At 39.9% G+C, this 23,346-nt stretch overlaps 1 protein-coding gene across 6 annotated transcripts in view; it reads left to right on the forward strand.

The window, feature by feature from the left end:
• The window catches only part of ATG7 (autophagy related 7), a 244,917-nt gene that overhangs the window by 71,167 nt on the left and 150,404 nt on the right, over positions 1-23,346 (forward strand). For all 6 annotated transcript variants that reach the window (XM_032841624.1, XM_032841621.1, XM_032841623.1 and 3 more), the window contains one exon: positions 10,048-10,128. In XM_032841624.1, coding sequence (XP_032697515.1) covers positions 10,048-10,128 — 81 coding nt within the window. The remainder of the gene's footprint in view (positions 1-10,047; positions 10,129-23,346) is intronic.

Below are 23,346 nucleotides of genomic sequence, written 5' to 3' on the forward strand. Positions count from 1 at the left end.
TCTGGACACTGTGGGAGACTTTTGTCTAATTTCGAACTTTCTGTAAATGAAATCATATAGTATAGTATAGTATACTATACTGCCATACTTTGGAGTTTGGCTTCTTTTGTAGAGAGAACTTTTTCATTGCAGATATTAGCATAGTATTGTTCCTTCTCTTTCCATCTAATGGGATCCTTTAAAAAAAAAAAAAAAATTGGCTTTTCTTGGCTTCTGAAGTGGTGGCTGAGTTCCATGAGGTCAGACCGTTTTTCTGGTTCTTTGGTGCAAGGCACAGCTCAAGAGTTAGAAAATGTACAGGTCACTCCTTGTATCTCTAGGAAGTTGGTTTGCAGGTTCACGAGAGATCCTGAATGTGATGGAAATTGGCAGCCTGTGGAGCTGCTGATCATTTGACTGGACCTCCCTCAGAATATGAAAAACAAGGTGGCAATACAACAGTCCTCCAAACACCACGGTCATTAATATAGCAGTCAGCTTTTATCCCACTTGTGGATCAGGCAGTTCACATTTTTTGTCTTTGGGTGAATGTACTCTTGGCTCTCAAGTACTGATGAATAAACACCCTGAATGTGTATGCCATTCCTAGGGGTTTGGACTTGCCAACCCCATGGTTCTCTTGGGCTCTTGAATTCTTTATTTTAATTACTTTCAGAAAAGCAGAACAAAGGCGGAACTAGGGCAGGACCCTGAGAGAGACCTGGCCTGGGAAACCTCTGAGACAAGTCTGAGATAGAGCTTGGGTCCCTAGCCATGCCTTGGGTTGCTAGTTATCTGGCCTGTCTGCACAGGCTATGCCCCCACAAATCCTCAGGCCTTTTTTAATAAGCTCTCTTTACTTTGCTCAGAAATGCTTATCACAGTGGCCTCTAGGGGTATGGATGGACTGACTGCTGAGGAAGGAGATTAAGAAGAAAAGCAATAAAAGCCCATTTCCTGAGCTGTAGCCCAAGAAAGGGAGTCTCCTTCCCCTCTGGTTCTATACCCTTCCAATTAATGATAACAGGAATGGCAGGAAAGACAAATAGTCTAAATGTCTCCTGTTTCTCCATATCAGATGTTCTAGTTTGTGACCTATCCATCCTCCCAGACCCCCTTTCGTTCAACCATCCCTTCAGCAGGTGATTGCCAAACACTGTGCCAAGCACCATGATGTTTCCGAGAAGTTCAGTAACTGACACAAGGGCACCCAGTATTTATTTCCATTTGGTTTTGGAATCATCTAACTTGGTGGATATACCCCCAAGCCATTTGGATGTGGTGGAACTTCATTCCAGAGGGAGGCCCTGAATAAAAGGAGGAATCTGGGTATAAAATCTGACAATATCTGTGCTTTCTGTGTGGGGCCCTAGAAGAGAGAGGGTGATAGGCCTTCCTTGGTGCATGACAGAGGGGATGAATTATACATAGTGCAGAGTTCAAATGTGTCTTAGAGAGCATCTCTTGTCCCAGAAGAATTGGGCATAAGTTTATCCATCCAAGGATGTTATTCGTGCCTCCTGAGTTTTGCTCACCTGATGAGTCCATCCTGTTTGAGAGGTCCCATGTGGGAGGCACATGGGACCAGTTAGATCATATAGATCCAATTAGAATCCTGGGTTTTCTTCTTAATTACATTTTAATCCATTCATTCTTTAGCTCCTTTTACAAAATATTTGAAACAGCTCTTGTCACTTGCTAGTGTGTGGCCTTGGGCAGGTTACCAGTTGTCTCTGAGTTTCATGTTTCATGCCAGTAAAATGGGGATAATTATATAATAAACTCCTGGAATTAATATACAGTTTATATCACATTTACTAAGCACTAGCACAGTTTTGGGCACATAAGGGATACTAGTAAATGTTGGTTTTATCTTTCTCTTTCACTTTTAATTAAAATGGTTAAATGGAACTTCTATGCTCTTCTAAATAGGGAGTTACAAAGAATCTCCATAAAACTCTAGAAGCCTTCCAATGAGTACATTGGGAAGGTTTGAAAAGATTAGCCAGCACCATTCTGCAGGATTTTTCTAAGAACGTTGCTGTCTCATGTACAGCTCAGTCCTTCTGTCCCTTGGTGTCCAGTTCACTTAAGGAGAGGAGGACCATTGGTAGTCATCAATGCCATTGTCTGAAATGAGGGTGACTGTGCCGTGCCTGGGGTGTTGGAATTTCTCCACTCCCCATTTTGGCATTGATTTTCATTAAGACCCTTCAACGTCCAAGGTTCATCTCTTGGAGTTTGGAGTTCATTTTTATTTATGCAAACTCCAAGCTCTTGAAGTGTTGCTAGGTCTGCTGGAAACTGGTGTGAAGTCAATGCAGCTGGTTCATTTGTGGCCACACAGTGCCTGCTCAGCATGGGCACTTTGTGGACATTGGCTCTGCTTCCCATAGAGGCAAGGTGGGCTTAGAGCTCAAGCTGATTTTACTCAGTTTTGCTGTACACACTGCCAGCAGTAGCCCAGAATGGAAGCAGCTCCTTTCTATTCCTGATCTATTGATTTTGTAGCTAACGAGGCATAAATGACTGAAGATAATTTCATTCACCCAGGCCCTGATAGCTGCCATGTAGGTATTGAGTTTTTGTTCTTTGCAGGACTTTTTGTTTGTTTTATTCCTGTGGCCTTCTTTTCCTTTCCTTCTTTCTTTTCATCTCTCCCATGCTCTGCAGCTCTCTTCCCCAGGCTTTGGAGCCAGAATGAACAAAACTCAGATTCCTGGCTTTGCCACTGGTTGATTGTAGAACCTTGGGCAAGCCATGCTACTTCCCTGAGAAAGTCAGAGGATGATTGTGAGGGTAGATTGAGATAAATGAGCGAAAATACCCAAGAGCACAGGACACAGAGATGGCACTTAATAGTGCTGTCCTCCCTCCCTTCCCATTTTCTACATTATTTCAGGATGTGCCTTTCCGCACAGCTTGTAAGGAGAGGAGGGAGGGAAGGGAAAAAGGAGAGGGGTAAGCACTGTAAGGGGGGCATAGGAGAGGAGGAGAAGATGGGCGAGAAGGGTGCTTGGTGAGTTTGAGGACCTGCAGGGCTGCAGGTGTGCCTATAAACAGGGGAGAAGCACGGGGGATGGGGTGGAAGGGAGGCAGTCAGGATCCAATAAGCCATTTAAAAGGCTTGGATCCAAAAAAAAAAAAAAAAAAGGGCTTCATCCTCACCTCAGGGGCGGCGGAAAGCCAGTGGAAAGTCATGAACTGGACATAACATGGTAAGATTTGGCTGCTGCCTGAAGAATGGACTGGAGGAGATCTGAGCGGGTCTGGATGTAGATTTGGAGTCAGCTAGCCTTTAAGAGGAAGACAGCCCAATCCAGGGGTTCCCACGTCTGGCTATGCCTCAAGAGTTACCTCAGGAGCCATTTCAGAATCAAATTTCCCGTCCCTCTTCCAGATCCACTGAGTGACGGCCTCCAGGGACGTTAGGAATTTGAGAACCACAACTTCAGTCTATTAAAAAAAGGGGGGGGGGGACTTCTTGGTGGCATCCAGTGGGACAAAGTACATTACTCGTCAACTTAACACAGATCAAATCCTGCTCTTTGAACTTGCCTTTGAGTTCTGTGCTTCCACCAACCCACGTTCTATTTCCAAAAGGACCCTTGACACCTTGCCCCAGCCCACACCTCCAGCCCAAGCAGGTGTTCTTGCCAATGAGTCTGTGGAGCTAATTAGACAAGGCACAGGTGTGTCTAATGCCTTGGGGCTGGGACCGCCCACTGTCCTGCTGGGAGGGCCAGGAGGGAGGCCAAAGAGAGTTTAAAGGCCCTGTTCTGGGCCTTTTTCATGTCTCCTGCCAGTTTGTTTGTCTGTTTGTTTCTTTTCTTCTGGTGAGGGGAGCTGTCCTTCTTTCAAGGCCCTGATAGCCAAAGGCAAATACCACCAATACCTTACTAGTATTTGACAATGGGGATTTCAACTCAGTTTGGGCCGCTTTAGTCCTTGATGGGGCCTGGGGACCATAAGTGCTAAGGGAGCCAAGAAACCACAGCTAATTGTATTTCTTCTAGGTTTTGTCATTCCCAGGTAGGCTTTTACATATTCAGGGGGTTTAGCAAAGATACATTGTAGAGCGGGTTTGTGCATGAAATATTTTTGTTGTTGTTGTTAGAAGGCAACACAGGAAGCTGATGCCAGAGGTTGTTTTGAGGACAAGGGGGTTGGGGGCAATAGGAACTTACACTTTTCATTTTGGGCCTTTCTGTACTATTTTGAAAATGTTAAGATTAGAACGTTTTTTAAATTACCTCCCTTGAGGCATAATTTATATAATTTAAGTGTGCATTTCAATGAGCTTTAACAAGCGCATACACATATATAACCACCACCCCAAGTGAAATGTAGAACATCCCAATGAACCCCCAAATTTCTTTTTTGCATTTCCCAGGTAATATCCCCATCTTCAGTCCCCGGCAACCACAGACCCACTTCCATATGGGCCATCTAAATTTCTTCCTTATTCTTTTCTGTATTAAGAGGAAAAAAAATTAATGTAAATTTAAAATATAAAATGTGTAGGATAGGAGGCAAGGTTTGGCCCATCTAGGGAATCGCTCTTACTAGCCCCAAAGCTAGGTATAGAGGCATGTGTGTTTGTAAAATCGGCAGTTTTCCCCCCCTTGGTATTCAGAGGAGGCCATTAAGAAGGAAGTTAAATATTTAAATATATATTTTTTAAATGCGAAAATGGGAGTAAACATCTTTTTGGAGCATGGGTTAGTTTTTGTTGTTTGCTCTTTTGTTTTCTCTCATGTGCTTACTGTTTATTTCTAGGTAGAGTTAAAATTTTAAAATAGCTCTTTAATGCCTACCCTCCTGTACAGAAAGATTGACAGCAAATACTAGTATTAGAATAAGAGTTTACAGTAAACTGTGTGCAGTCCAAAGTTAAGAGAATTTACCTTGAGCAGTGTCAAGAGGCCTTACTTTTTAGTTACTGTGTGGATGGAGAAATGACTTTAGTGTCATTTCATAAAGCCTTTTCATTTGAATGTTATTTTAGATGTGGGCAAAATTAGGTAGGTGTGGTGGTGCTATTTTTAGAAAACGTGGAAAGAATGAGAACTTTGCTAAAAGCTTCCATCTGTTTTCTGACCTCTAACAGGTGATGTTGAGTGGTATACAGCAAACCACAGGAAGGTGTAAATAAGTTTGGTAACTGAAAGCTCCTGTTTCACAACTTTGCCTGATGAGAATCACCTGGGGCTCTTGTTAACATACAGATTCTCAGGCCTTATCCTAGCCCTTTTGAATCAAGTTCCGGGGGATTCTTTTCTCTGCTCAGGCAAGTTTAGAAAAACACTGAGCATATTGCTTTACATCCTTTGCGCACTTCTAAGTGGAAAGATGATGGTGAATTTTTCCTCACCCAAGCTAAGAACGAATTCTTAAAACGTCTTGGACTGTGAATTGGGGACTGGCCTCTTAAATATGTGTGAATATATTTATTAGGATTTTGCATAGGGTACCTGGATTTTAGATTGCTCTGCGATTTCTAACCATGTCTAAGGAAAGTGCTGAAATTTTAAGTAGCAATCCCTGCTCTTTAAATTTTACCCATTTCTTGTAAGATCAGGGAAATGAAGAACATATTGTGGAAATTCAGTGCATTTTTAATACTGGGGATTTAAAGCATTGGTGATGGGGAAGGGCTTCAGATTGCCTAGAAAATGTGAATGGTGCTACATTGGAGTTTTTCTTGTGGTTTATTTCCGACTTGTTTTCTCTGTATAGTTGAGATATGAATAATTTGGTAGGCTTTGGGATATTTGTGTTTTTTCTCATTCATTCATTTCATAGTAATATGTAGTCTCTCTTAAAAGCATGTCACTGTGCTATGGCCAAATGCAAATAGTTCAACCTGTGTCTTGCCCTTTATAGGCAAGAGAAATAAATATTTTTGTTCAGTGTAGCACACAAACTGATCCTAAAATTCATGTGGAAAGGTAAAGGACCCAGAATAGCCAAAATAATCCTGAAGGAGAAGAACGAAGTTTCAAAACTTAGTACAAAGCCACTATGATCAAGACAGTGTTGTACTGTCATAAGGATAGATATATAGATCAATAGAATAGAAATTAGAGTCCAGAAATGAATTCTTAAATTCATGGTCATTTGATAACCATTCAATTGGGGAAGAATAGTCTTGTCAACAAAGTGTTGGATCAACTGGATTTCTACATGCAAAGGAATGAATTTGGATGCTTATCTCATACCATAAACAAAAGTTAACTCAAAACGGATCATAGACATAAATGTAACAGCTAAAGCTATAAAACTAGAAGAAAACATAATCCTCATGACTTTGGGTTAAACAATGGTTATATATATATATATATATATATATATATATGACACCATAAGACAGGACAACCAAAGAAAAAATAAATAAGACTTCATGAAAATAAAAAGTCTTCCACTTCAAAAGGAACACCATCAAGAAAGTGCAAAGATGACCCATAGAATTAGGGAAGATATTTGCAAATCTTATCTGAAAAGAAACTTGTATTCAGAATATCTTTTTTAGAAACTCTTAAAATTCAACAGTAAAAAGAAAAAAAAAAAAGCCCTATTTAAAATTGGTCTAAGAATTTGTGTAGTCATTTCTCCAGAGAAGATTTACAAATGATCAAGAAGCACATGGGAAAATGTTCAGCATTATTAGTCATTAGAGAAATGCAAATCAAACCGCAGTGAGAATACCACTTCAGACTCACTAGGATGGCTGTAATCAGAAAGACAATAACAAGTGTTGGCCTTGTAGATGGGAGTATAATATGGTACAGTCCCTTTGGAAAACAGTTTGGCAGTTCCTCAGAATGTTAAAAATACAGTTACCATATGACTCATTAATTCCTAAAATAATGGGAATTACTGTATACCCAATTTTGTCAATACCCAAAATAAATGTCCCAACTGATGAATGGATAAACAAAATGTGGTATATCCATATAATGGAATGTTATTTGGCAACAAAAAGGAATGAAGTACAGATACAGGATATAATATAGATGAAAACATGCTAAGTAAAAGAGGCCAGTCTTGTAGGATTTCATTTATAGGAAATATGTAAAATGGACAAATCAGAAATAGAAAGTAGATTAGTGGTCACCAGGGCCTGGGGAAAGTGAAGAACGAGGACTAATTGTTTCTGGGTTCTCAGTTTCTTTTTGGGGTAATGAAATGTTCTGAAATTAGATATTGGTGATAATTGTATTATTCAGTGAATATACTAAAAGCCTCTGAATCATATACTTTTAAAAGTTGAATTTTATAGTACATGAATTATATTCTACTAACCTGTTGGGGTTTCTAAAATAGCTATTACACAAGGTATTTAATAATAAATATCAAAAAGAAGGATTTCATGTGATGGAGACATTATCTCTAAGCTTGATGATAGGTAGATTAAGGATTTATGAAAGGTCTGTTTGCATTGAGTGGCTTTTAAGGAAGATGGAGATTTGGCTATGTAGCTGTTTCCAAAAGGAAGGGTTCTGAGTCACAGAATTCAGCCTGAGACAAGGTCAGGATCTCAGAAATGTCTTTAGAAGAAGTTGTACTTCAGCTTAGTTAGTAGCTGTATGAGACCTATGAGCAGACTGAATTTAAGACATAATTAGAAAGGCAGGATGGTCCCAGGTTAGTGGGGGGATCTTGAATGCCAGCATAAGGAATTCTCTGTCGTGTTTGTTTCAGCTCTAGAAAGTTGATTAAAAAAAGAACAAAGTGACACACCCAGGAGCTGTGTATTAGAAAAATACATCAGTGGCAGAGTGTGGCATTATATGGAAAGGTGGGAGCTCACCTGTGGAGATATCCATTAGGAGGCTGATACATTAGGTTTGAGAAGAAGGCCTTCCTTTTTAAAATTACCTAACACTAGGGGTGCCTGGGGGGCTCAGTGGGTTAAAACCTCTGCCTTCGGCTCAGGTCATGATCCCAGGGTCCTGGGGTCAAGCCCCGAGGCAGGCTCCCTGCTGAGCAGCTTCCCTACCTCTCTCTCTCTGCCTACTTGTGATCTCTGTCTGTCAAATGAATAAATAAAATCTTTAAAAATAAAATAAAATTACCTAACACTAATTACTTTGAGCTCTAGGCCTTCTGATACCAACTTGGTGAATTTGAAAGGCCTCATACACAGATGTTACTTTACTTCATTTCCTGGGAAAATGAATCACAGTTTCCTAGTAAAGAGCTGTCTGGGGTTGCTAAACAATAGTGTGTGGCCCATACTTGGCCAGTCCATTCACTTTGGTTCCTTTTTCTTCTCTTGCTCACCACCTGTGGTTTTTGTTTTTATTTTTTTCTTTCCTGCCTTTCTTCCTGCTCCTATCTTGGTCTTCTGTCTTCCTTGCCTTCAGCTTTACCTCCTATCTGTAATCATGAGACAGTTTAGCAGAGAAAATTACTAATATTTCTTTATATAGCATAAAGCTTGATATTAGGTGTAGGAGAAAAAAGAATGAAGAAAACCTTTTTGTGGTTTTGTTCCATAAAATGCCTGTGGAGGCATTAACATAGGCTATATCAATGAACATTTTAATAGAAAATGTGCAAAATATGGTCACATTTTTTTGGGAACTTAGTATAAAAGGTATTTATATATAAACATATATATATGTATGTATATAAATGTAATATAAAAGTAACTGAGTTATGAGAAGACTCACTTTGAGAATTCTTTTAAGCCTCTCACTTCTTCATCTCATGAGGATCTCAGCATTCCCATTTATGACCTGTTCAAGTCTTTCCTAGAAGTTTGATTTCTCCTGTTTTGGTGTCCTGAATAGCAAACTTAAACCCTGATTGTGCCTCCAGTACTATATAATGAAATGGTTACCATATTCCTGAGATTTAGGAAACTAAAAGATTGTCACATTTTTCAGAGGTTCACAATGAGGCCATGTAACTAATACAGCTATCTAATTTATCATTTCTACCAAACGCTCTTTTGATCTTGGATTACACTGAAAAGGGTATTTAAAAGATAGCCAAGCCATGTTTGGTTTTCCAGCATGAACATGCAGTTAGACTAGGTGCAGTGCGGGCATGAAGATGGGAGTTATCCCAATCCAGGAGAAAGCTTTTTTTCTTTGAAGAGTTTGTCAGGTTTTATTTGTTTTTATTTTGGGGAAAGTGTTGGTAGGGTAGCTAAAGGCAACAAGGGTGTGTGGCTGGGTTGTTTTGCTCTTTTCAGGTGAGATTGTCAACTTATGTTGAGACCTAATATTGAAGACAAAACTGTGATGTCTTGAGAGAAAGGGAAGAAGGGAGGTAAGGTAAAAGGAAGAGGCTGGACTGTGTTTGGAGAAAGACGCCTACTTTTGAGCTCTGTCACTGTTTTCCTGAGCCGAGTTGTGTCACCTTTCTGAATCTGAATTTTATCAACATAAAATGGAGACAGTGGGGAAGATCAAATAATTTAACTCATGAGAGGATTCATTCATGTTGTCTGACTTACTATAAATGCCAAGTCCTGTGGAGACTTAACAGTTTATCATTCATGTTTTTCATAATAGTATGTTAATGATCTACACAACAGCTTAAAATTTCCTGTTTGGCATAAGTATAGTTCTAGAGAGGTATGATGTTCTCAGTAAATTACTTAAATCCTAGTTTTTGAAACCTGGTTATAGCTGATTCCTTGAAAATGGCAGTTAGTTGTAGTCCAGAAGTTTATGCTTGAGGTGGCGCTGTTTCCCCATAAATTTGGTGATGTTTTGCATTTTTATCCCTATCTATTCCAAGTCAAGCAAATAACTACATGTAAATTTAGAACCATCTCTGCCTGGCATAGTCCCCAGGCCTCACCTATGAAGCCCCACCCAATATCATATCCTGTATACAAAGTTTGTAAGTTCCTAATGGAATAAAAGACATGCTATAGTTCTTCCTCAAACTGATTATAATACAAGGAAAACTGTCCATGCTGTACTTCATTTTTGCTAGTAATCTGTCAAGACCACCATATTATTTCCCACTTTTTGTCAGAAACTACAAATATATTTCACAGGTATGGGCCTTCTGAGCTTGATGTCAATTGTTCTGTTTTGTTTTTAGATCCGGGGATTTCTGTCACGATTTGATAATGTCCTTCCTGTCAGTCTGGCGTTTGACAAATGTACAGCTTGTTCTTCCAAAGTAAGTCATTCTGCATTTGAGGGACTTGTTTTTCAAAATGAATCTGTTACCCTTACCAGCTAGAGGCACTGAACCCAACTGAGGACTTTTTTGAGGGGGAGGGATGGGGTCTAAAAAACTGGAGGGGATTTGTCATTTATGTGTATTCATTCTCACAGAGAAACCAGCCTGAGAAAGTTTGATTTATAGTACAGAGAGAGACTGAATTAGATATTGTAGTTCTGTATCAATACTTGCATCACAATAATTTTAGCTTGAATGTGAACTTTTAGGTTTTGCTCCTACCCAGAGGTTCCTTGCTCACATGGACCATCACAGAGCAATTTTTAAGTGTTCTTAGAGGAGGAGGGATAGACACTAGGCAGTCCTCATGGTTTGTCTTTTGGAGATCTATATAATGACAAAAAGTAAACAGAGATTAGGGGCCTGGCTAGGGAGCACGTAAAAGGGCCCCTTCAGCTTTGATCTTTCCAGAGGCTCTAAAAATAGAGCTGGCATGTCCTCCATTGTAATGGGAACCGGCTGATGTATCTCCAAACTACAGTGATGGCATCTCACTTTTTCATAGCCCTAGAGATAGTCTGAGTTACTTGTGCCTGTATACTGTGTATTTATAGCTAACTTTCTTTTGTATGCTGATTTTTATAGCTAATTTATAGCTAATTTTCTTTGTATTTTCTTTAAGCCATTGATGCCCAGTGATTTAAACTGGGCTTTTAAAACTCAAACTTCTCGATAAGATTTTCATGTTCAAGTATTATGCAAAATAGTTTTGGGGTCATTAATCCCAAACCCTAGCCTCTTACTTCTAATTCAGGACTTTTTTTTTGCCATGGAGACTCATCTGGCAGTACGGAAAGGATTGGATTCTGGCGAAATTCTCTCCACTCTGAGTTGAAAAGCTCCCCCCCACCCATTCCCATGTATGTTGGTGGGGAGGACTTTACTTGGTCAGTAAATCCTATGAGAAGCTGAGAAGCACAATGCTAACCAGTCTAAAAACTTAACTCAGATTTGAGAATGTTGATAAATTTGGTTAATTTTAGGTGCTGAAACATTTAGAATAATTTTTTTTCTTTAAGAAGTAACCTAAGCTGTTTTATCATTATGCATCCCAAGTGGTTTAGATTTAAAGCTTACCATTTCTCAGTAGTGACCCACGAGCTCTTTTGTTTGTTTGTTTGTTTGTTTGTTTTTTGTCGTCTCTCTGAGGTATCATATCTGTTCAAGTCAAGGCCTTAAGGATGTCTACTTCTGTGTTCAGAAATGCAAGTTTTAGAATTATATGCTTTTTAGTTAGCACATTTTTTTTCTTTGAATGGCTGAGCTAATTGGTCTCAGAATAACTTGGCAGTATTAATTTTCATGCTGAAATCATTTGGCACAGGTACCAGTTTTTCTGTGGCTTTTTGTAGACCAGGCATTTCAGTGAAATAAAGGTAACTGGGTTCTGTAAGTGAAATGCAGACACCCATTCTTTCTTGTTCTATTTCTAATTAAATTAGCCCTTGAGATACTGTTTGTGAAAGAATCACAAACATACCAGCTAACTGAGGTCCCTTCTATTCTTTGAAAGAGAATCCCTTTGCATTTTTAATGCTTTCACACTTATTGTAAGCATTAAACTAAATATAGGTATCACTTTTTTTGTTAGCAAAGTTAATTCCTCTTGGTGGTCATTCTGAGAGTCCTGCTTTACATAAACATGCTGGACAATTTAATACAAACTGCTTTGGATTTTAACAGCTGTGCTATTCCCATAGCGATCACTTTTCATGTGGTCTGGGTATTAAATTTCTTTTGTGCTAAAAAGGTTGCTTCACTGGTGCACGTATTTCCTTACAGTAGAAACACAGTATTTACTTACTTGGCTAACTTCTTTATTCGCTTAGGAGAATGTCATTCTCTATTATCTGCAAACCCAACATTAATACTTTGAAATGACAAATCCAATTATAGTTTCATCTCTGTGCATGTGAATTTTTCTTAATGCATACTTAGCATAATATTTTTATACTGAGTCATATCATAGTTGTTATTGTTTCAAAAAGATTCTTTGGGGCTAAAAGTGGCTTTTTAAAAATTCTGCTTTGATATCCATGAACTAATTTTTTCCTTTGGTAGTGTTTGGTATTTTTGCCTCCATCCCCCCCCCCCCCCCCCCGCCCCCCCCCCCCCCGCCTCCCCAGGACCAAGCCCATACTTATATCTAATTTAACACAAATACAGATAGAAAGATGGGGGAGATAGGAGCACCTGGGTGGGTCAGTGGGTTAAGCGTCTGCCTTCGCTCGGGTCATGATCTCTCTGGGATCCTGGGATCCACCCTGAGTCCGGCTCTCTGCTCCCCCCGCCCCCCCCCACCTACTTGTGATCTCTCCCTCTATCAAATAAATAAAATCTTAAAAAAAAATGGGGGGGAAAATGGGGGAGATAGAATAAGCTCTGCTGAGTAATATGCTCTGTTCATTACCATATTTATATATATGTATAGACCTTTTATAAGGCCTGAGGTGGGGAAGAGTAGAGTTCTCTACTATGTCAGGGAAGGCCGAGTCATCTACACACAAATAGATTCTTACCTTGTTTGGTTTTAACTTGGCAGGTAGCCAGATTAATTGTTCCATCTTACAGAAAAAATACTGAAGAATCTGGAGGGAGGAGGGTAATGAAGAGGCATTTTCATTCCAATTTCTGATTATTGTCTTAAAAGACTTTCTTAAAATGATGGTATCTGCCCCAGAATTTCAAAAAGTCTTATTTGAAGCTATATGAGTTGTTTTTAGTTCCAAAAAGGAACTTAGAGCCAACTGAAGTTTTTGTGAATTGCCACCAGCAGGGAAAAAATAGAATTTTAAAACCAATATTCTTGAAAGAATTTCTCATAATACACTGAATTAGTTATTATTAGCCTTTCATCTAAATATTTGGGGGGTAAGTTAGGGTATTTTTTGGTAACTTTATATTTTGATATAATTTTATACTTACAAAAAAGTTGCAAGAATAGTACAGAGAACCTCCTTATACTCTACCCAGACTGACCATTTGTTTGCATTTTGCCCCATTTATGTATGTGCACACTCCCCTCCCTCCTGCCCTGCTTCCTCCTCCTCACCCTTCTCTTTTTCTTGCAACTTTGAGAGTAAGTTGGAGACATTGTGGTCCTTTCCAACTAAATGCTTCAATGTGTATTTTCTAAGAAAAAGGATATTCTCTTACCCAAACACAATATATTTTCAAATTCAGGCAGTTTAATGTTGCCACAATACTATCATCTAATCCACTGTTGGTATTTTAAATGTTGTTATTTGTACCAGTAATGTTCTTTATAGGTTTTTTCTCCCAGACCAATTCAGGATCCAGTTCAGGATCAAGCCTGCCTGCATTTAGTTGTCCTATCTCTCTGGGTTCCCTCAATCTGGAAAAGTTCCTTAGCCTTTTTTTTTTTTTTCCCTTAACCTAAACATGATGATGTCTTGCCGGTTATTTTGTAGCATTTCCCTCAACTTGATTTTGTCTAATATTTCCTTATGATTAGTCAGGTTATGAAATTTTGGCAGAACTACCAAAGACGTGATGATGTATCTTCATGTTAGGAGCCACATGCTGTATTTTATCCCCTTTGGTGAGGTTATTCCCCCCCTTCCTGTATTTGTAACTACTTTCTCCAATGGTGAGAAACCTGGCTCTTACTATCCTGCGTGTATTTACTCCCTGCTCAAATCTAGAATATACAGAAAGTAGTTTCAAAATTGCTAGCTCATACTACTGCAGAAAGTAAACCTATTAATTAGAGTTCAATTTTTATGCATGGTCCTTTTTTTCTAGGTAAAATTTATATACAGTGGAAGGCATGAATCTTAAGAGAGAACAATTCTGTAAATTCTGACAAATGTATACATGTGTGTACCCCTCATTTCAATCAAGATCTAGAATGTTTCCATCACCCCAGGAAATCCCTGTGTCTCCCTTCCCAGACCATATCGAGGAATGAGGACAGTATGATGAATACCAGTATGTCAAATACCAAGCGAGGCACTTTCTGGTATTTCATGCAACAATAGCCTAATTTCTGGGTCCTGGAAGTTGACTAGAAACTTATCTCAAATCTATAGTCGGGAGCAGGACTGTGCCTGAGGTGACTGCATGTGGATATTGTTCTCATTGCACAATCTGTCACCCATAACCTTTGTGATTCTGCAGGAATAGCCTTGCACGAAGAACCAGGCCCCAGTCTTGGTTTTCATACCATCTGGGACCTGCCCACTGCACAGATGTAGCAAGCTGTGCCCGGAAACCTGATCTGGGGATTTTAATTAGCAATTAGCAACCCTAATAATACACTTTGGTGTTTACCACGCCATGGGCTCTTCTGTTGATGGGTTATGATTAAACTTCCCACGGTGACTTGCTATTAACTTTTTGTATGTGTCTGTGTACATGTGCCTTGAGTGATAGAGCGGGTGTAGGAATAATACACTTTGGCTGGTATCCTCATGCAGTAAATTACATGTTGGTTTTTTGGTTTTTTTTTTTTTGCCAACCTGTCCATTTATTTTTTTTATACTATATAATCCTAACATTTTTCTATCCTATTTCTTTGTTACTTAAGCGTGAAATAATGATACTCAATTTAGCTTTTTAAACTTTAAGAAAAACCTCTGCCCCAAAGCAATCTGTTGCCTCAGGTTCAACAAACACGCCCTTTCGAGGATAGAAAGGCAAGTCATAGATATGCAAAAAGAGGTTAAATCTTCCTGTATGGCTGTTAGCAGGTGTTCATTTATTCAGCTGCCATTCCAGTCCCTGCTGGGTGCCCGAGATACAAAGATGATTAAAACGAATGCTATTTAGAGGATGCGTCAGACCTGTAATGCAGCAGCAGTCGTCTCACTTGTGTAGTAATACACTGTGTGGTCAAGGTGTGTCCTCCTGCGGTGCTGTGCTAGTACCCACCACTTTTTCAAACAGGAGAGACCAAGGATGGCATTGTAGAAGGTGACTTCGGAGTTGATATTAAAGGATGAGTAGGAATTTCTAGAAACACATGGGAGACAGAACAAGAGGGGAAGACACTGTAGACGGGGAATTGCAACAGTAGCCAGAAGAAAGAAAACCTGGTACAGGCTCGGAGTCATTCAGCATAGTCATTCAGCATAGCCATTGCGACAGAGCATCAGACCATCCAGTTCCCTCCCAACCGTCCTCTCTGAGTGCCGTTTCAATTTCAGCTATTCTTGAGTTGGAATCTAGTGTACTTTGTCTGACATTTGAGGCTGCTGTTTTGAATTTTACAATGCCATATAAACTTGTTTCTCACCTAGCACCAAGCTTAGGGGGTTTCCTAGCCTAAGGAATCCAGCAGCTGCAACAGTGTGGTGTGGAGGCCAGGAAGTCGTTCTGGGGATTTCCAGGGTCCTGGCTCCGAGTCTCTTGCTGGCTGCCCGAGTGACCACAGGCAAGGTGCTCCCTGCTCTGCTTGCCTCCATTTCTTCTTTTTTTAAATGACTCAGTTGGATGAGATAAGCTCTGGCTCTCTGTTGACCCTCAAAGTTATTAGCACCTATATTTTCTTTAGTTAATTTTATTTTTTATTCCACAGCAATCTATTTTAATTACAGTAAAATCAGAAAATATATTTAAGGTTAAAGAAGATAATCAACAGTATTCTAGCCACTCAGACCACTGTTAGCCATTGACCTCTACCCTTCCTGACTTAAGAAAAAAAAATTTTCTATGTAAGGAGGTATGTGTAGATAATTTTTCTTTCTGAACATTCCTATTTTGTGTTTGAAATTAGCTTTAGAGAGAGAGATTTATGGTGCTGCACCAAGGACACTCCCTGCTTCTCTGATTTGATAGGGTTTTAAATCTCAATCATTTTTAAGGACTGGCCAGAGCCCAATCAGAAGAGCTCTCCAAAGTTTGTGCCAGGAATTTTTGCATACAGCTTCTCAGTGGCAAATATTACTCAAAACTGGGCTGCAGCCAGGTTTTCCTTCTCCTTTCCAAAAGGGACATAAATCTCTGATTTGGAAAATGATGAGTAACCCCCAGGTTCTCTTTTCCTATCTCGTTTACCCAGTGAGGCTTCAAGTCTTCTGTTGTAATGTGTGATGGATTTCATATGCATGGTTGAGTGTAAACTGTATCCCACATCTTGTGCTTAGCAACTAGTGTTTCCCCAATCTCCAGAGCCGCTTGGTTCCCTAAAGGAGCCAGAATATCCAGCCAGAGCCAGTGTGGAGTATTGTAGCTGCAAGCTCTAACCTCGGAGCTCTTGGCTCTTCACCTCCTTGAAAAACCTTGGACATTTCTCCCTTTGCTTCAATTTCCTCATCCATAGAGTAGGGAAAATATTTTCTGTTTCCCAGGGAAATTGCAATGGCTGACGTGTATTCAGTTCCCTGTGACCAAGTACCAAGGCCTTTGCCCACTTCTGGAACTGATGTTGACATCAGAAATGAGAAAACAAAGATCCCTATGATTGAAATAGGTCACCTGGGGTGTGTGGAACCCTTTCCGGGCTCACTGTACAAGCAGGTAGAATGAGAAGCCTGACTGAAGGTCAAGGCTGCCCTGGTTTTGGGAAGCTGCAGAAACCTTCCATCATGACTCATGACAAATACTGCCAAACCTTCCCCCTTGATTCCAGAGAACTGTACCTTGCTTGTTACTTCTGACCAGTGGTCTTCTGAGACCACCTAACTGGTAGTTAAGTTTGTACTGCTTGCTCTTCTCCCTGTCACCTTTGGTCACAAATACATCCAAGTTTGCTTGAACACATGTTTTTCTTATAGGATCCTTTGACCATCCAGACCAGAAAGTTTATCTTACATGGTTCCACTGGCTGTCTGGCCCAAGTAAAATCTTCAGGTTGTTGAAAATCTGGGTTCCTTTTAGTTTGGAATTAATCTCACTCACTTTTAGCCTCTCCTCCCCTCCTGCACCCCAAGCCCATCCCTTGACAGAGTGGTGCCTAAAATTTTTGAACCCTGGACCTAGTTCAGACTGACCAAAGCAGCAGACCCTGCTTCCCTGAAAAGAAAAAACAAAAACCAAAAAACGTAAAGCCATACACAATTTTCCAGACAATTTCAGTGGCATTTTAAAGTCCCTGAAATATGCCTGTGGATCCTAGGAAGGCACCCTTGTTCTATGAGTTTTTCTTTGGTACCGTTCCCAAGCTGTTCTGGATAAGACACTGGGGAATGAGTGTTGTAACCAGCCCCACCATGACCTCTTCTATGGCTTTGGAAAGTTGGCCATCTCTCTCTGGAGACTCATTTTCCTCATCTGTCGTAAAGAGAGATTCAGGAGCTCATCTACCACTGGGTTTTGTTTTATGACTAAGATTGTAGAGTCTCTTGATCTGCTATTCCGTTTCTTTAGGCCCAATTACATTTAGGATGGGGGAAGATACTGACCCTTTCAGAGTTCTGGGAGTTCATTGTCACTATTCTAGTGGTACATTGATTTGACTCCTGATGGACAAAGCCCCACTTATCATCTGCTCGTGTTTCTTCTTTCCTTTTTACTTACATAAAATATAACTTATGTTTTATATTATTTTTATATTCATAAAATATTTTATGTTATCTTCTTCACTTCTCCCTCCACCCTTAAAAGCTTTGGAAAGAAGGGAGGGAGGGAGAGAGGATCATGGTAGTAACTGCTGGGTTTTTAAAATAAGGGAGCCATCAGTTTGAAATGGGAGATTTTTAAATGGATGTACATGCTTGTACATACAGAGTTTGTATACAACATATAACTAAGTTGAATACTGAAAACACCCAGATAAATATTTCCATTAATTTATTTTAATGACTACTGTCCCAGCAGTTCACTTGAATAAACATTAGAATTCTTAATTCATGATACTATGATTTTTGAATAATATAGAGGTGAATAAGAGCCTCTGAGGTTTCCAATGATATCCTTCTAGATAGGATAGTAAAATTTATTACATGATAAAATAATTTGTTATGCCAGAATTATATAAACATCCTTACTCAAGAAATATACCTAGCTTGGAAGGTATAATTAGTTTTTAGTAACTGGTAGGAACTGATTAAATGTTTTGAATGTCAGGAAAAGTTTATGATTTAATAGATGAATAAATGAACAGCAAAACAGGATAAGAAAGAAGTAGGATAGTCTATACTGTCTAGGAACTCCGTCTGGGTACTCAGTAACAGAATGCCCTTTGCCTGTAAGTGCAGAGGTGTGATTTGTCATTGTGCCATAAGTGGTAGCTATTACTGAATATTATGTATTTCGGGGTTCTGAATGTTTACCTTCAGATCTTCTTTTTCAGCTTTTACTCTCTCCTTTGCTTTAGTTGATGCTTTCGATGTTTTGTTATTATGTTAGAAGATCATTTCCAGAGTATATTAAAACAAGGAGCTTTTGGGATTCATCAAAGATGACCTAACATTTTATTAAAGGACACATTTTGGCAATGAATTCTTAGAAGAGTTTTGCTTGCTCTTCTGCAGGATTTTTAAGATTCTCCATTTTATTTTTTTCTAGAAGGCCTTCCAGTATCCTGTCCAGGTATTTCTAAAAGAACTTAATCTCTGCAGCCTTTTTTTTTTTTTTTAAAGATTTAATTTAATTTAATTTAATTTATTTATTTGACAGAAAGAGATCACAAGTAGGCAGAGAGGCAAGCAGAGAGAGAAGGGGATGCAGGCTCCCTGCTGAGCAAAGAGACCAATGCAGGCCTTGATCCCAGGACCCTGGGATCATGACCTGAGCCGAAGGCAGAGGCTTTAACCCACTGAGCCACCTAGGCGCCCCTCTGCAGCCTTTTTTGCCATAAAAGTTGTGAACGAACGGTTTGAGAATATCCTAATCCTAACGTTACTGTCCTTATGACTTGCCTATGTGATATTTACGTGATGACAGTGATAAATTCTAGAATATCTAGCTTTCCCTAGTTTTTAAAAAATTTCTTTTGAATTTTAAGTAAACTCTATGCCACACAGGGGCTTGAACTCATGATCCCGAGATCAAGAGTCACATGTTCTACAAACTGAGACAGCTAGGCATCACTGGTCTTCTCTAGTTTTAAGTAATTTTTTCATCCTAGAAACTGAAGACTTTTTTCTTCACAAGGAAGAAAAGACAACATATTTTTTTCTAGAATACCTAGTGGGTAATTAAAGGGTAGACCCAAATTCAACCTCTAGAATTTATAGCCATCAGACTAAAATTGGAGAATAACTTCCCTGTGATCCTGAAACGGCTGCAAGTGTGCCAAATGTAAACAGTCAGTGGGAGAACAGACATAAGAACCACCGTGTTGAAACTACAGGAGTGCGTATCCAGTGGGGTCTTGAGGAATGGCATTATCTCTAGGATAACTGCCTTTCCTCCCGTGAGGACTCTGTGGCATAGTCCCAAGGCCTGTAGTCAGAGATTACCCATCTTCATGACTCTAGACAGCCTTGGTATCTTTGTAGTTGACTCTGGATTTGCTGGAGCATTTGGATACTCTGAAGGACTTTTTCAGCACTCCAGCTTGGGGTAGAAATCCATGTAAAAGCATATTTTTGTGTTCTTTGTAAAGGCGAGAGAAAATTTGGGTTTCTCTTAGTTCTTAGTTGTGCTTGACATTTCCCTATCATGTCAGCTCTTTCACGAAGGACCCTGAAGTGGGGAAAAGATGGTAACAAGTGGTAACTGAGTCAAGTTACTCCTTGTTGAGTTAATACCTCTCACATACCCAAATGTGGGACGTGAGCCCAGCTTCACTCTTTATGGGCCCATATCTAGATTTCCTTTTAGCTCAATTTGACCTGACAGATTGACTTCAATCATAATGCAAGCAGATTTTTAAAAGTAAACAAGTACAAACTGACTTCCTAGTAGAGTAATGTGTTAGAAAACAAAAACACACACGTCACTTGGCTCTATTGGAGGAGTCTGTTTTATTTCCTAACATCTGCTGTTCTTTGCCTAATCGCTCAACTGTTTATTTTTAAGAATATTCCAATAGGCCCTTGATACCTGAAAAATGAGACCTGCGACGCCCTATCACACTGTGCAAAAGGACTGCAAGTCCCAAGAAGTGGCCCTTTCACAGTGTCCCTGGGGGAGGCAATGTGCTTGTTTCAGTTCTGCTGTGCTCACTCAAAACAGTTGACATGTTCTTCTTGGGAAATTGCTTCAGATCTCACAATATTTTGCTCTTAATAGCCTCAGCAGTCGTGAGTTCTTGACCTCTGAAGGGTGGGTTTGGTTTTTTGGGAAGGCTAGAAGTAATTTGAAGCTGCATGTTGTGAATCAAGGGATAAAGCAGTTTGCAAGGAAAACTTCAAGAATTAAAAAGCTGCAAGAGCTTCGGTTCGTGGGTCTGAATAAATGAAAGTTCCAGTGCGAGGAACTTGGAGTATGCTAACTTTCTGACTACGAGCTGGCTGACAGACAACAGGACATTTTAGTATGGTTTGTGCCATCGAAGTGGGCACTGGCTTTAGAGATGACACTGCCCACCATGTGACCAAAGAAAAGTATCTCAAACTTTCTGTGCTTCACTTGAGTGGAAAATAGTTAAGATAATCTTTTTAGTGGCAATGAAGATTAAATGAGAGCTGTGTGCCAAGTGTCCTATATAGTTGGTACTATAAATTTTTTTTTTTGGTCGTTTTTTATTTATTAGAGAAAGTGAGAGAGTACAGGGGGAGGGGCAGTGGGAGAGGAAGAGGGAGACTCTCAAGCAGACTCCTGGGCTGAGCATGGAGCCCTATATGGGGCTCTATCTTGTAACCCTGTGATCATGACCTGAGCCAAAATCAAGAGTCAGACGTTTAGCTGACTGTGACACCCAGGCACCTGGTACTATAAATCTTTTTAATTGCTCCTTCTTATAAGCAGAAATCAGATGCCATTCCCATTTCTTTTCATAAATAGGCTCAGTTAGTAATTTATAGCCATAAAGTCTTTCTATCCTTAGAGGCTGAAAAGGGTTAGGGAAACAAAAAAGGATGAGCAATTCATTTAAAAGGGCATGGCCTCAAGAGGTGAGCAGATATGCAAGGTATGAGATTCTTTGTCTTTTTCTTTCCTTTTCGCTTTTCTTGTCATGTAGGCATGTAGGCATTTAATCTAGGGGTTTCATTATTAACCAGAATGAAGCTGAGGTTTAATGTTCCTGGGAATGTGCACCAGGGGAGGAGGTGAATCCTCTTACTTGCTGAAGTTCCCGTGTAGGTATCTGGGACTAGTGTCAGGCCCACAACTCTAGATGAGCTGGCATGACCTTGGGAAAGACTTCTTGACTGTTGTCTCTGAATTGTGAATTCCTCTTTGCTCTTAGAGGGCAGGGGCATAAGAAACTTAGGATGGTGGTTCTCTGACAGCGCCAGGCCTGCTTCTGCCAGTACTGTTATTCTTGCCCTTGTCCCACACTGTTCCCCGGAAGCCTTTCTCCAGCCCCAAGCATCTTGCCTTCCCATATTGTGGCTGTAAGTGGACTAAGAGTTGGCTTCATCCTGTCAGATGCTGCAGTGTTTCTTTCTTCAGTACCATTTTGTGGATGTCTTCTCAGTGTCCTTTTCAAGCTTCCCAGAAAGTGTCTAGCAAGAGGGCTACCCCATCTTACCCCAGCCAAGAGCTCATTAGGTTCAGCGAAATGACACGGAGGTCCACGATTTCCAACCCTCTCAGTTCACTTACCTACCATATTAAGCATCTCTCAGACAATGATGTGGCAGGAATAACACTCATAGAATTCCACTGTACTGTCCTTGGGAGAGTGGGGGTGGGGAAGATTCCATTTAAAATTTTTAGCAGTTCTGAGGACTGCTTGGTTAAACTCCTTGGTAAACCAACTAGGAGACTTGTCCTTTTAAAGGGGACTTGTCCTTTTAAACGAGAATCCTGACCCGGAAGAATGTATTTCAGACTGTGACATCAGGAAAATTTATGTGCACTAGAGCAACTTCTAGGTGCCCTCCGGCACGGGTGTCGGGGGCAGGGATGGGAGTTTCAAAGTTTTTCCTAAAGGAATTGTTTATGACAAACATAGTTCACTTGGCTGTTTCAGTTAATTTTCAGCTTAAATATTTTTAAAAACATTTGGAAGGTAAGGACATGCAGCTGCTAAGAATCTAAGACAGTACTGTTTTAAAAATGCAAATACTTCTGTTTTTCATCTACTTATGGAAATAGGATACTTGCCTCCCATCTATCTATTCCTTTAAATACAGATATTGTTTAAATGACATCATTTTGAATAAAATACAGAGTCCAGGTGGTTTGGGGGCAATCAGTGGGAAAAAGTTATTAAAAACAAAAAAACAAACCAAAAAAAAATTTGGGTAGCATTGCATTCCAGGGGCCGAGACAGAATGATAGTATTTTTGGCAGGCTTCCAGGCCCAGCAAAACCCACACCCCAAGGCTGTCTCTGTAGCTTCCTGTGGTTTTCCCACTGAAGAGAAACAGCCTTTCTCTTGGATGGTCCAGGATGGCAAGTCTGTACATTAGCTTAATCAACATGATGTTCCTGCTTTGAGGTTATTTCCCAGCAGGATCCATTTGGGAAATTTGATGCACCATAATTGTTGCAAACTAAACTGCATTTTAATCTTCTTGGTAGAAATTGGTAGCTTCCAATGGTTACAGGTTATCTTGCTACTATGTGGTTTGTAATGGTAAAGTCAAGTCTCAGACCAAATTTTGCCACACATGTGAACATTTATTAGTAAACAGGCACAAAAGCAGGTCAGCCAGTTCTTACAGACTGAGAAAAGCCCAAACTCATCTTTTTCATATGTATCTCACATCAGATATTCAGTAGAGACAGATACAAACATATTCTCGTTAAAGGATATATTTAATCTTTCAGTCATATCAGGTGATGAAATCTTCTGTTAACTGTCCAGACCCAGGAGCAGAAGCTTAGGCCCAGAGTGCCACTGCAAAGAATGGTAGGCTGCCTGGTTTGCCAGATTCTTAGAATCCTCATGCATATAAGGTTATATTTCCACCCAGCCCATATATCTTGAGCACTGTTACTTTCATCAGAAAAATTATTCCTCCTCCTCCTCCTTCATACTCACTAGGAAAACCCTCCAGTGTCAATTTAGGTAGCTATAATTAGTACACTCAGATTTGGGAGGTTGGATCTCTTCTACTTAGTCTTTCAGATGTGATCTAGATGATACATTCCTCATTAGGGTGCCTCAAATACTAAGTAGCTACCCTTAGG

Source organism: Lontra canadensis, unplaced genomic scaffold (assembly GCF_010015895.1).
Source record: "Lontra canadensis isolate GAN:19392208 unplaced genomic scaffold, GSC_riverotter_1.0 scaffold124, whole genome shotgun sequence".
Classification (NCBI taxonomy): domain Eukaryota; kingdom Metazoa; phylum Chordata; class Mammalia; order Carnivora; family Mustelidae; genus Lontra; species Lontra canadensis.